Raw genomic sequence first — 14,016 nt, 5'->3', positions numbered from 1 at the left:
ATAGACACAAAATAAAGAGAGAGGGGGGGGAGAGAGAGAATATAGATACATACATACACACACACACACACACACACACACACACAATCTGCTTCTGACTAGTATTTCAGGTGATCCAACCACGTAACACGTCTCTCTTGCACTCTTTTCTTTGGCACTGGGTGTTCCCATGGTACATTATCTAATCAACAGGTCCAGGCTGACTTCATGGCCTGCATTTAGGGAACTTTTTTGCAGGATACTCCATCAAGGTATTTTTGCCATAATTATAAAACTCAAACGAGCACGAAGGGAGAAACAACGACCGCTCTGGGAGCGCAAAGCTGAGATCTGTTTTTCTTCAAGGCGAACAAACACTGGCTTATTATTGTAGGGTTGCTGATGAAGGCTGGGCTGCTGCTATGGTTTCTTAAAGAAAATAAAGAAAAAGAAAAAAGACTGAAGGATTTATTTTAAAGGGGGGCGAAGGGGGGGGAATGAAATCCCAAAGGACAGGGTTCTAAGCTGTAAGCATCAGGTTTAAAATACCAATAGATTCTACCAGATCCAATCCCCACAAGGTCAGCACTACCCTTCACCCTTCTGAGGCTGACAAACCAAGCGCCATGAAATGCACTGGGTGTCTCTCTTTCGCATTAGGAACTGAAAACAGAGATCCCGCCTGCCAGTTCCACCCGGACATTGACATTTCTTTGATACCAGTTATAAGCACACAGGTTTGGTGTTCTTGGCCGAAATTTCCTCCCCCATCACTGCTGTGCACAGGATGCGTGTTACCCTCCAGCCCATAGGTTGCTGCACTCCAGCACCCCTGGATGGACACGGCATATGCTTGAGAAGCTCTTTGGCTTGAAAAGTTCCACATATGAAATACGACTACAAAAAGTCACACGCACTTTGTAAACAGAAAAACTAGATCAGATCCAATTTCAGGCCAGCCAGCCTCATGTACCATGCCGTGACAGGGACTGTGCACTCCACACACAAGTTATCAGTTCCACCGGTCCATACAGCTCTCTGTGCCTTCCACACACACTAATGTTTGTTTAACAAGAAAACAATCCCGCTATTGACTGACATCTGCCCATGACAGCATAACCACGGGGAACCAGAGAGATGCTCAGATGCGAGCAGCAATTCAAACTAGACAGCAAAGGTCCTGGCACTGGCTGGAGCCTAGGAGCAGCTGCCAAAGGCTGGTCCTACCACAACAAACAGGAAGGCTTTTCACAAGTCGTATAAGGGGCTTCTAAAAATAATACAGTCACAGAGCAATCAGATGGCATGCGGCCTTTCTATTCAAGTGCCAGAGATAGAGCCACAGAACAGAGGAGACACAGAGGAAGCCTTGGGATCCTTTCCCAGTTTGTTTTGTTTATTAAAATCATTGTGAGATGTCACTTCAGATCCTGTGAACCTTGCAAGTGCAGAGAGAGCCGGGGAGCGCTTAGCTTGAGCTGCGACAGGCTGGGTTACTTACGCTGGTCTGAAGAATTATTGAGGTGAAGTTAGGTGCGTCTCAAACGCAGCCATTGGTACCAGAACAAACAGCTCAGTAACTGAGGATGTTCTGAGCCCGGCTGTGACTTGGCTTTGACAGAACAGGGCGTCCCTGTGAACCCCGGCCCTGCTAGTAAAGTAGCGTATGAACCAGTGGATACAGAGCGCCAGGCATCGAGCTGGATCTGTTCCCAAGCACATGCCTGATTTTACCTCCCAGAACATAGCAGGTGAACAAGCACCACGCGTTTAATTACTGTTCTCCCTGAAAACCTGCCTCTCTCGTAATAAATACGCACACTGCCAAGAGCTCCCTTGGAGGGCGGGGGAACCTCTTCAAATGAGCAATGAACCTATCAGGTCCTCATCAGCCTGTGGAATGAGCTTAACTTGCCATGTGAATTGGAGCTTAACTGCGCTGGACCTCAAGTTGCCCCACTGCCTGTAAAATGGTGCAAACACTTCCCTCCACCAGCACTGTGAGGCTTAGGTCATTAGTGCCTGATCCTACAGGGTGCTGAGCATCCTCCATTCCCATCGGCTTCGGTAGGAGCTGGAGGCACTCAGCCCTTTGTAGGATTGAACTCTTAACATGTGCAAAGAGCTCTGAGATCTTCCAGTGGAAGGAGTTAGAGGAATATTATTATTGGAACAGATGGGCTATTTCCAGAACTGCTCACTGGCACTTCCAGTACCTGCTAACACCCCCCAAAAGGGACAGGCTGTAGACCCTTTGAAACTGTAACGGAGCGCCAAACTGTGACTAGCTAGGGACTAAGAAGAGTATTTATGAGAAAGGAGGGATGGTCCAGTGGGACTTGGGAGATCCAGGTACAATTCCCTGCTGCAACCAAGACTTCCTGTGTGAGCCTGAGCAAGTCACCTAGTCTCTCTGCGCCTCGGTTCCCCAGCTGTGAAAGGAGAGAATAGCACTGCCCTACCTCACAGGGGGGTTAGGAGACATTAGATGCTGTAAGTGCTTGACTACTACTGGGATACGGCCCACGTAAATACCATATAGATGATGTGATACAGCATGGCCAGAGGGCAGCAGGAGAGTGTTAGAAGGGAGCCTTATTCCCTGTAGAGGGAAGAAAGTTCGCTATCGATTAATTAAAGCACCTGAAGCCAGTCACATGATAAAAACCCCCTGCTTCAATCAGACAAGAGAAGGAGTTGAAGCAGAGTGGATTGGTGTTGGAGCAGAGAGCAGTTTGGAGGAGTTGAAGCAGAGTGGATTGGCATTGACACAAAGAGCAGTTTGGAGAAGTTGAAACATAGTGGATTGGTGTTGGAGCAGAGAGCAGTTTGGAGGGAAGCAGAGGAGAGTTTGAGAAGTGCTGCGGTGGGCTAAGAAGACCAAGACCCTAGGTAAAGGGACACCTGGTTTGTGCAGAGGGAGGGCAGGAAGTCCCACAAGCTGAAGGGCAGGAGAAGGAACCGCTAGTTCTAGTGGTTTGCTGCTATCCCTAGGGCCCCTGGGCTGGGACCCGGAACCCGGAGTAGAGGGCAGGCCCGGGTCCCTCCCTCTCCACTCCCATCCTCTAGGGCACTAGTGAGGCACCCAGTTCAGGGACAAGAAACCATGCCCTGAACCCCCAACTCCCCCAAGAAGAGAAAGCGCGAGACCCATCATAGTAGTGCCGGCAATTTGTCACAGTGGACAGTATGTAGAGGAACCCAACTGAGCAGTGTCCTGGGTTGCACCTGGCTATCTAATTAATCCTAAAATAAGAGATCATCATCAAAGGCTGCAGTTGGAGTTGAATGGGAAAATATACTCTCCATGTGTATGTATAGCACATGGGGTGAGAAGCATGAGTAGAAAAGTTCCCACACTGAGAAAATAGCTAATAGGCTACACAAACATTTGAACAGTTGAAAGCAAAGTGACTTACATGGGAGCTGATTTTAAAAAGACCTGTGAGGCACCATTCAATAGTCAAACTATCAGATTGTATTCTTGTGTTTGCACAACACACTGCTCCTGACTGGGACCTCGGATTGCTAGTGCAACAAACAAATGAAATGCAGCAACCAAAAGATTCTGGTGCCTAAACCATTCCTGTGCGAACATGGCTTTCCCGTTGCAGAAAGCAGGAGGGAGAACTTGTCCCATAGTCCTGCTTTAGTGGATCATTTTTTCGCTCTTATTTACAAACCAAGAAGGTCCAGAGGCCAGTGGGACGGGTTCACTGTTTGTGTCTAGTCTCCCACAGCTCCCACATGGGATTCTGTGGTTTATTTTCTGAAACCCCTGCCAGCAATCACTCTGGGAGAGCAGCACGAACTCCACCAGCTCAGGCAGGGCATTCCAACTCCACACCCACACAACCACATGTAGTCGATAAAAGCAAAAGCATAATAAGTCATTCCCAACATTTCCGGAAACGGCACAAAAAGCAGCTGAGCAGTACAGCTGGAGCCAGGAGGGACCCAGGTCCTCGGGCTTCTCAGTTTGGTGCAGCCAAGTGCTCAGCAGCCAGGCAGGAAGGGAAGGGTGCGACCATCAATGCGCTTTTGCACCCCCTTGTGGCTAGCATAGGGTCAACACTACAGTGTCAGAGGAAGCCGCTCAAGCTCAGACAGCAGCACCAGCTGTACATAGATGATGCTTTGCGGGTGGAAGGAGGAAAGAGCTTACTGCATAGGGACAAAAGAACAGCTCATAATGAAAAGGGGAGTGAAAGCCCCAAGCTCGCTGAATCAGAAATTAGAGATGGAAAGATCTTGGAGGTTCCCATAGCCTTTCCCTCTGCCAGTGTGGGATTGTTCCCTACAGCGTCCAGGCCAGCTGAGTTTTAAACACCCCAGCCCCCACCTATGTCCCTATGGATGCTGCTCCACAATCTGTGATTCCACCTTTGGAAAACATCTGATACATCAGCCACAATTTCTCTTTGTTTAATTTCATGCCTGGCAAGTTCTACCAAACCCGTTCACCCCACAACTATTCTCCTCCCTCCTTGGTGGAAGGGGTCACTCCCTTTCAGTTACTTGTGCACGGTTTCACTTCCTCTCCGTATCCCCTGGCTAGCATTTGGCCATGCTTTCCTCAGTCAGCCAGTTCCTGCTCTCCCTTAATCATTGTCATTGCTCTTCTCTGAACTCCCTCCAATTTGTTGACATCGTTCTGGCATGGAGGTATCCAGAAATGAACAGAGTCTCACAGGTTAGCTTTGGGAGTGAGAGGCCCTCATTATCCCTGAGAAGGGGCAAGATGGGATCTAGTTTTGAATGACAGAAAGTCAAACTAGAAGCAATTCAGAGGCTGCAGACACAATCTCTCACACATTCCTAACAAGCTGGAACCTAGCAACCTGGACTTTGCACCCCAAAAGTACAGATCTTCCCCACTTGAGCAGTGGTAATAGTATGTCCTTTAGTCTGTCTATAGCCTAGCTACTAGAGGGTGACATGACGCACAAATGCAACTTGTCAGTATACGATACCATCCACTATTTTATTTTTTGTTTAATTTAAATGCGTGGGGCAGAGCAGCCTTGGAATAACAGTAATTCATGTACTAACAGGGTGGGTACGTACATTTTGGGACCCTATTCCCCACTGCAGCCATGCAGCATATCATGCTCGATCACAGATATGCAGCACATTCTCCATGAAGACAAACGGTGTGAACCGCTCTACAGCCCAGGGACATTGCACAACTCACCATACAAGAGGAATGTGTGACAGAAAACAGATGTCTTTTTTCCTACGCTTCAAGGCTAACCACACTGCAGACACAGACACACACAAACCTGCTCACATGAGAATTATTCCATGTACCAAGAAACTTCCTGCCAACACACACACAATACTTAGCAGATTTTCTCCATTTAGTATGTATTCAAAACACCTCTTGTATTTGGTCTGTAAGTATTGAATAATTATTCGTTGTGGTTTTCCTGTACACCACCTTTTGCTGCTACAATAACTCAATCACCAGGCCTAGTGAAGCAATACAGTTCAAGAGGACACTGGCTTCTGCTCGTTAACCCTTTAGCACCAAGACCTAGGATTTCCTTTTCTCAAAGGGCTTGAGATAACATGATGCGACAGAAATCTCAGCTCCTGGGGCAGAATGTTTGCAAAGTACAGGTGTTGACCATGTGAGCATCCCCGCTACTTGCATACTGGAGCTCAGATAAGAGCAACACAAATGCATTAACTGGAGGGACTGACATATGAGGAAAGACAAGATTCCCCTGATACCATGACTTGGCTAAGTGGGATCTACACTGGGAGACATGAAAACTGACTACAAAATGTAGAAACGTTAAGGACAGAGAGGAATTATCTAGGCTTTGAGTCAGCAAAGCACTAAGCACATGCTTAAATGCGTTGCTGAACTGGCATGGTACTCGTGGAATCACTAGGTGCAACAGAATGAAGGTAAGTAAAGGAGAATTTAGCCTAATGAAAATTGTGAGCATGTCCCCAGGAAAGCAGCGGAAGCCCCGCTGCTTGGAATATTTAAAATGAAACTGGGCAAAGCAGTAAGAAATATATGGTAGGGTACAATCATGCACTGTCGGGGGGCGGCAGGGAGATTAGCTGGCTGAATATGCCTTTTGTCTGATTTATAGGATTTCCAAATATTTAAAAATACAATCCATTAGGCGACTAAAGAAGAAGTTGGACGACAAAAACTATCCAGAACATAGTGAACTGATACATTTGCTTTTCTCTCTGGAACATTTTCTCAGCCTTTTCAGCTTGGCAATTCCTTATTCAAGATCAAAAAATTGTGTGATCCCTTTACATTTACCATAAGAGTACAGCAGAACGTCAGAGTTACAAGCAACTCAGAAATGGAGGTTGTTCGTAACTCCAACGTTTGTGACTCTGAACAAAATATTCTGGTTGTTCTTTCTAAAGTTTACAACTGAAAATTGACTTACTACAGCTTTGAAACTTTACCAGGCAGAAGAAAAATGCTACTTTCCCTTTTTTTTTTTTTTAGCAGTTTACGTTTAACACAGCACTGTACTTTGTTTGCGTTGTTGAGTCTCTGCTCCTGGCTGATGGTGTACATCCAGTTCCAAATGAGGTGTGTAGTTAACTGGACAGTCTGTAACTCTGGTGTTCAGAACTCAGAGGTTCTACTGTAACTAACAGGATCCGTGCTAACCCTAGCTAATGTATTTGTGCATGCATTTCGAGAGGTTGACAGTGTGAAAAGCGGGGAGAGCGAGATTTGCTTTGCTTTAGATTGTAACAACACTTCCAATGTCTCGCAACCCCGCACTGCCTCTTGTGACCCACCCGTTCAGAAACGCTGCTCTAGACCACCTACAGGACCTAAACAAGGCTTGGATCCTGCTTTATTGACTTCGGTGAGGGCAGGATCAGGCCCTAAACATGATCTTCAGCATCTAAAAGTCTGGACAATGTCCCTGTAATTCTCCTCCACAGCATCTACAAGCCCCAGCAGCATGCCCTGGAAGCCTCCCGCTACATATCTGACACGTGCACAAGTGGCTGAGTGGTTTGTGGAAGTTGGCAGGAGAAAATCCAGTCAGAAAATTCTTACTTCTCCTTTTCATAAACTGCTGGGCTGTACTTGTACGACTCAGCACGTGCCCCAACGGCTCAACCCCTTCTCTGCCCTCCCTGCAGGCCACTTTATCCATTTGTAGCATGAATAACTGACGAGTTGAAATAAGAACGGCAGCATCATTCCATTCGACAGGATCTGTGCCCAGATTTCAAGCAGCTTGGACCAGTATGATCAAGCCACCTGTACACGGACCTCATTTTGCTACCCCTGCTTCAGAAGTCATGCAAGAAAACATCAGATGCCACTACAGTAAGTCTTGCATGGGCCAGGCTTTCCCTGCCCAGAATAGACCATCTGTGCATGGCAGGGGGCCCCCGCAATAAAACTGTATGGACAGATGCATGACAGAAGGCGATCCAGGTAAGGGCTGAACCTCTTGACACACTGTAGCCCCCACCCTATTCCAGCCCCTGACACAGCCGTGCTTAGCACTGAACTGTTGTCTGCTTTGGGAGGCTATGCAGCAATCTGCCTTTTTAGTTGAACCAAAGAAAATCACAGCATACACACCACAGCTGACAGAGATGTGAGGTGCAAATCTTCCACCCCTCTGCTACCTCCGGCCAAGCTACACAGACGGTAGAAAACCAATAAGCAAAGAGGTGCTGCTTTCAGACCATTTCCAGCGTTTACCTCAGGACTCTGATCAATTCATTGCTCCCGTTCCAGCAGCTTGTTCTTGGAAGCCAAGGAAGTGGAGCCAAGTGTGAGAATTAATAGGTTGGAACAGATGTCAATAGAGTCGGAGTCTAAGTTAAGCAACCGTGTATCAGGGACAAACTAACCCACACACCGATGAAAAACTGTAAAACTCTGGCCAAAAAAAAAAAAACCAAAAAAACCCACCATTTACCAAACTGCAAATAAAACCCCATCTTCAGCAAAAAAAAAAAAAAAAAATTAAAAATCTTCCAACATATTTGAAATGAAAAACTAACACACCGTGTGTCTGAATACAACCCTGTATTGCCAACCATTCAAGAAATTATGAGTGGGGCCCTACATAATCATGAGATTATTTTTTTTAAATCTCTCCTGATTTTTTAAGCCAAAGAGATGTAGGGTTCTGTTTACCTGTCTTGTGGTTTCTGCACCTGGGACTCGGCCACATTTTGAAGCTTTCCTCCACTAACATTAGGGCTAGAAACTCTTTTTTTCTTAATGAAAGCTCACAGTCTCACAAAATCATGTGACCCCACTAGGAGCTGGAGCTCTCAGAAAAACACCAATTCATCATGAGAGTTGGCGACACTGAAAGATGCATATGAACAGGTCCCAGTCCTGCAAGCTGTTCGGACATGGGTTTCAACAGGACTCTGCACAGGCAAGAATCTGCCCACGAGAAGCTGCTTGCAGGATTGGAGGCCTTAGCATTTATACTGCCCTTTTCACAAACATCAGCTAATCCATGTTCACAACACCAGAGTGAAGTGAATAGTTTTATCCCCATTTTACAGACAGGGACACTTATTCGCGCTTGATTGTGAGGGAGTCAGTGACAATGTCACCTACACTTCTGATCTCTGAGGGTTTTCTTTACACCTTATTTCCATTTTAAGTTTCCAGCCATCCTGATTTCAGATAATAGCTTGAAAACGTGAAACCTAAAGATTCAAGAACCAGAAAGTAAATGAAAACCCAACCCAATAATGCATTATTTTCAAATGCATTTCAAATCTCATGATTTTCAGGCCAATCATTACTTTGGGGAGAACTGATTCATTACACTGAATATAACAATTCCTGATGCCAAGACTTATGTTCAAACCACCCCTCTACACACATTCAGGTGCTGTCTTTTGTACAGCATCCTTCATACACACTTTACCCAAATATATACTTTTAATGATCAGTACAGACCCATTTCCAAGAGTCACCCTTTGATTGTGGCAGTGGAAGGAAAGGGACAGAGCTGGATGTGAAGGCACAAACTGTATTTTCAACCACGTTAAGAGAACTGGATCCACTAGCTAATCCATACTTCCACTCCCAAACAACTCAGCAATTTCATGTGGGTGAGAGAGAAACTGTAAGAACAGGTTCTCACCCTCCCAGTTTAAAAAGGACATTGCCCACATTAACAGACTTTTAAACACACCACCATCACTTCAAAGAGCACTGGGCTACACAACAGCCTTGAGTCATCAGAAGCCAACCTCCAGGGACACAACAAGGAACCACCCCAAACAAAGTCAGAGAGGCAGGTTCAGAGGGAGCCTGCCAATCCGCTCCACTCAGCCAGGTGCTCAGTTTCACCTGCATTCCACCCACAGTGAGCCCTCAGGCTTTGGCAGAGAGTCTCCATCAGCTGCACTTGTGCTTCTTGGCTCACTGCTCAACACATTCTTTATACAAATTGCTTCATTTCTCGTGTAGGAATGTTTACACCAGAGATCTTCCCTTCTGCACAAGGGCTTGTGTCTCATTAGCCGTGTCACCACCTCTACCTGATCTCCCTCCCGGTGAGAAGGCAATACCTTCTATCTAGATACTTACAGGATAGCTCATCATCCAAGATTGCCCCCCCCAAGTACTTATGGATTTACCTTCATAACACCCCGCTGCAGGAAAGTAGTGGTACCTCCATTTCACAGTTGGCAAAATGAGGGAGATTAAATGACTTAAATCAAGGTAACGTAGGAAAGTGCATCGAAGCTGGAAATTGAACTCTGATCTCCTGAGTCCCAGTTCACTGCCTTAACCCACCATCCTTCCTCTCAAACGATTTGATCCCACGCCCATTGAAGTTAATGGCTTCAGTGGCACAGGCTCAGGCCCAAACTTAGCAATTAACAGGAGGTTCCTTGGAAAGCACTCATATCCTCTCCAAGAAAGGAAGTCTACTGTGATTTATTAGCAGTATTATGGTAGCACCTAGGGACTCCATTCATGGATCAAGGCCCCATTATGCTAGGCACTGTATAACCACCAACTACTTCCCTGACCAGTGTCCTAAGATAGCACGGGTCTAAACCAAATATAGTACAATATCCTCTGAAATCATTCTGTTTGATTTCTCAGACCTAGATTAGATCAGTTGTATGATGCACCTGACACTGGCATTAAGATAACATTTTATATAAGATTTTTATTGAATGATACCATACTTGTAATGTGATTTCTTATTGCCTTCTCTGAAGACTGTTATTCTATGAGGGTATTTATAGAATTGGCTTTTGTATTAAATTTGAGGAGCCAGTATAGTGGCATAAAAGTACAGCCTGGGTACATTTTTTTTATCATCTGCCGGCATGTGTGATTCTATCTTAAACGGGTCAGCACTGTAAATGAAAACCTGTTCTGGAAGGATTTAACCTGGTTAAATAAGGATATTAACTGACTGATACATATTTAGATGTTTACCCTCATTTCAGCAGATTGCTTTGTTTTCACAGCTTGGTTTCACTCCACCACTCATGAGTAATGCAGCTGGCACAAACTCATAATTAAGCGTGCTCTTCCACCCAAGGCCCATGCTATATTCTCCATATAAACACAGGGATATATATGCAAGTATCTGTGTATATATGAGGCCAGGCCAGCTTTTCTACAGCGGAAAACCACTCTCTGCTGCAGAGTGACATGTTGAAATATAAAATGTGGTCTAGTAGATAGAACATTAGCCTGGGAGTCAGGGAACCTGTGTTCTACTACTCACCTCCTGTGTAATGCTGGGCAAGTCACTTCACTTCCCCATACCTATTTGCCTTCCCACCCTTTGTCTGACTTACCTATTTAGACTGTAAGCTCTCTGGAGCATGGACTATATCGAACTATTTTTATGCAGCATGATAGGGGCTTCTACACACTATAATCATAACTAATTAATCATCATCATCCCTGCCTTACTTTTTTCACTGGGAGTGAGCAGAAAAGAGGCTTACACAGAAATGTTCCCTTTAAAAAAAACAAAAAAACAGAAATCTACACACATTTTTATAATTGATCTCTCCAAGCTAAGATTCGCAATTCTCTTGCTGATTTTCAGCTTGATCCGGCTTTACTACAATTGCAGAACTTGTATGTTTCAAGATAAGGGCGAGGGAGAGGGGGAAACAAGCCTCAAAATAAAACGGAAGGGGAAAATGTTGGTGATACACTTCAGGTTTGGAAAAAACACATTTACCAAGCTTCCATCACCACACTATCACTGGATTTATTTTATTTCCCCACCCTTTCAAACGATCATCAGCTACAAGAAATGCACAAGAGCTTTTTAACAGTGCTTGACTGTGCTACATAAAAATTTTTTTTTTTTTTTTGCAAGGACTAGGTAACTCCTGGGTTGCCGTCCAACAAGTTGCATTTTTATGGAGCACAAGGCTGTACAGTGTTACAGGATCCCTCAACAGGCAGAAAGCTATAGGGTGTGTGGGTCTGTCCAGTGAATTAGAATCCCGTTGGGACAGGAAGGACTAATCAAGAGGGAACATCCAAAATGCAACTGGCAGGAGGATGAAGGGTGGGAATAGGGGCATTAATGCTGACAGAATCTTTAGTAGCATCCCCATGTGTTAACTGTCTCCTCCTACTGCCTACCTGGGTCCTCATGGAATACAGTTTAGCTCCATCCACTGCAGACAGGCAGGCCCTGCCTCTATCTCCCATCAAAGGTTGTCCATGATGGTGGGTGTTCAAGCACACACCGGAGGACCCTGCTGCTCGCTCCCTACCCAAGAAGTCATGCTTACTGGAGAGCAAATGCCTCTTCCTATAAAACCACCGTAATCCTCCCAAAGACCAAATAGAGAACCAAAAACCTGCTGATGTCATCTGATTACATCACCCTCCCTTTCCCCGCACGTCTCCCAAGAGCGAATGGAAGCCGATGTCCCCAGCGTGCCCATTTCTGCGGCTGGAGGCGAGGATCAAGCGGAATAACAAGGGGGGGGGGAGGGTTGTGCATAGACGGGGTGTGGGGAAGGGGTTTGACAGGGGGACGTGCTCCGAATACTGCAATGTCTGCTTCGGATCCCGAGCGCCCCGCTGCATCCCAGCCCGCTCCGCACGCCCAGGGGGACGGGGGCTAACGGTCTATTGCACGGGATGCAGCCAAAGAAGAAACAAACCCAGCGATCCCGGGCTAGACAGGTAGCGCCCCCGCCCCCCGCTCGCTGCATGGGCGGGCCAGGGGGAACCCCACGGCTGATCGCCCACCCCCCACCGCAGCAATGCGGCCGGGCCGGGGTCGCTCCTGCCAGCCCCGGGGCAGGGTGTCTGGGGGCGGGAGGCAGGGGAGGACCAAGCCCCACCTACCTGTTTTTCTTCTGCAAGGCGATCCGTGTTCGCGCCGCAGCGGAGGAGGAGGAGGAGGCGGCGGCGCCCATCGGGGAACCCGGCAGAGGGGGAGAAAGCGAGAAGACACGGCGTGAGCCAGGGAGGCAGAGCCCAGCCCCGGCGCCCCCGGTCCCCACGCAGCCCCCCAAGACCCCGCTCACCTGGGTTGACCAGCTTGCTCTTGTACCTCAGGCCGGTGCTCATCCTGCGCGGGGGGCGGCAGCGGCGGGTGCTCACGGCGCCGGCTTTGCAGAGACAGCGGCTCGCCGGGCGCCCCGCAGCCAAGAGCGCTCTCCGCGTGCGCGTGTCAGCTCGCGCCGCTGCATGGCTGAGCTGGGCTGGCCCCCGGGAGCGCTCGTGCCGCCCGGCCCGGCCCAGCCCGCAGCCAATCAGCGCCCGCGCTCGGCCCTTCCGCCGCCCCCCCCCCCCCCCGCAGCCTGCAGGGCCTGGGCGGCAGCTGCCCCCACCCACGCGTTAAAAACCCATCCCGCAGCCAACCCTCTCCCTCCAGCAAAGAGGCATCCCCCTACCCGCCCCGCCCCACCCCCCCGTGCACAAGCCGCCGCAGCAGCCCCTGGGGGTGGGTTTCTCCAAGGTGCACAATGGATGCTCGTTGCAAATAAGATTTAAATCATCACCCACCCTACCAAGGGGGAGATGCAAAGGGATTTTTAAACTTGGACCCGACCTCTACTATTAGTGGGACTATCCCAATATTATTCTATATGCAACTCTACCCTCTCCTTCCCCCCCCCCCCAAAACTGTGTCCTGATTTTTCATACTTGCGCTCTGGGCACCCTACTTCTGCTAGGCCTGTTAAATATCAGAGGGGAAGGGTGGAGGAGTTACACCCCACTTTCATGCAACCAGCCCCACCCATACCCCCACCTTTTCCTGGACACAGGACATTTGCTTCTTAGCACAGGGAAGGTTATTTTACTTTAAAATAAAAAGATTGTTAGCTGAAATGATAGATGTTTGACTGCTCCCTACAGTGGAACTACTAAAATTTAAGGGTCAGTGGAATCGTTGGTGAATTAACATAAAAGGGAGCCAACTATTTCCAACTTCTGTGAGTTTTCCCAGGCTGGTTTAAAAAGCATCCAAAGACTGCAGTTGGAACATCAAGTCTCCACCGTAAGTTATCCTCACTAAGGACTGTTACTAGGTTTCTTCAATTGCCAACAGTTAATACAGTTAGGTCATTTGAGACCTCTATACCCTTGCAGATGTTACAATTTAACAGTGTTTTACTGTGCAAGGGATGCACATGGAAAAACACATTGGGTAAGGAAGAAAAGTAGACCCATTAATTTACAAGACAGTAACCTCTTTAAGGCAAACTATGGTAATGGTCACAGTATAAGAATCAATTTAGAAAAGAAAGACTATTCTTTTACCACACAAGGGTTTCCTGGTTGCTTTATGATATACCTTTAACAGAGCTTAACTTTTCCCACAGATTCTACAGCTGTGCAACCTTAGAGAAAGGGCTAACACAATCCAATGGCTGGAAGTGAAAGCTAGACAAATTCAGACCATAAATGAAGCATAACTTTTTAACCATGAGAATAATTAACTATTGAAACAACTTACCAAGGGTAAGGGTGGATTCTCTATCACTGCCAAATTTTTAAATCTAGAGTGGATGTTTTTCTGAAAGACATGCTCTAAG

General features: G+C 47.1%; 1 protein-coding gene across 3 annotated transcripts in view; it reads right to left on the bottom strand.

Annotated features, from left to right (window-relative positions):
* SEPTIN5 (septin 5) overlaps positions 1 to 12,408 on the bottom strand; it is a 68,803-nt gene extending 56,395 nt beyond the window's left edge. Inside the window, exon 1 of one of the 3 annotated variants that reach the window (XM_073312267.2) lies at positions 12,320 to 12,408. Coding sequence is in view for 2 of the 3 variants with exons in the window: in XM_073312266.2 (XP_073168367.1) it covers positions 11,603 to 11,836 (234 nt within the window). In the remaining variant the exon portion in view is untranslated. Of the gene's footprint in view, positions 1 to 11,602; positions 11,935 to 12,319 lie in introns of those variants that run through there. The other 2 variants (XM_073312266.2, XM_073312264.2) reach the window with 2 other exon arrangements.
* Positions 12,409 to 14,016: the final 1,608 nt, after the last annotated feature.

The sequence above is a fragment of the Lepidochelys kempii genome, chromosome 15 (assembly GCF_965140285.1).
Source record: "Lepidochelys kempii isolate rLepKem1 chromosome 15, rLepKem1.hap1, whole genome shotgun sequence".
Taxonomy (NCBI): domain Eukaryota; kingdom Metazoa; phylum Chordata; order Testudines; family Cheloniidae; genus Lepidochelys; species Lepidochelys kempii.
Note: the sequence above shows the minus strand (reverse complement) of the source record. Positions and strands in the feature narration are given on the sequence as shown.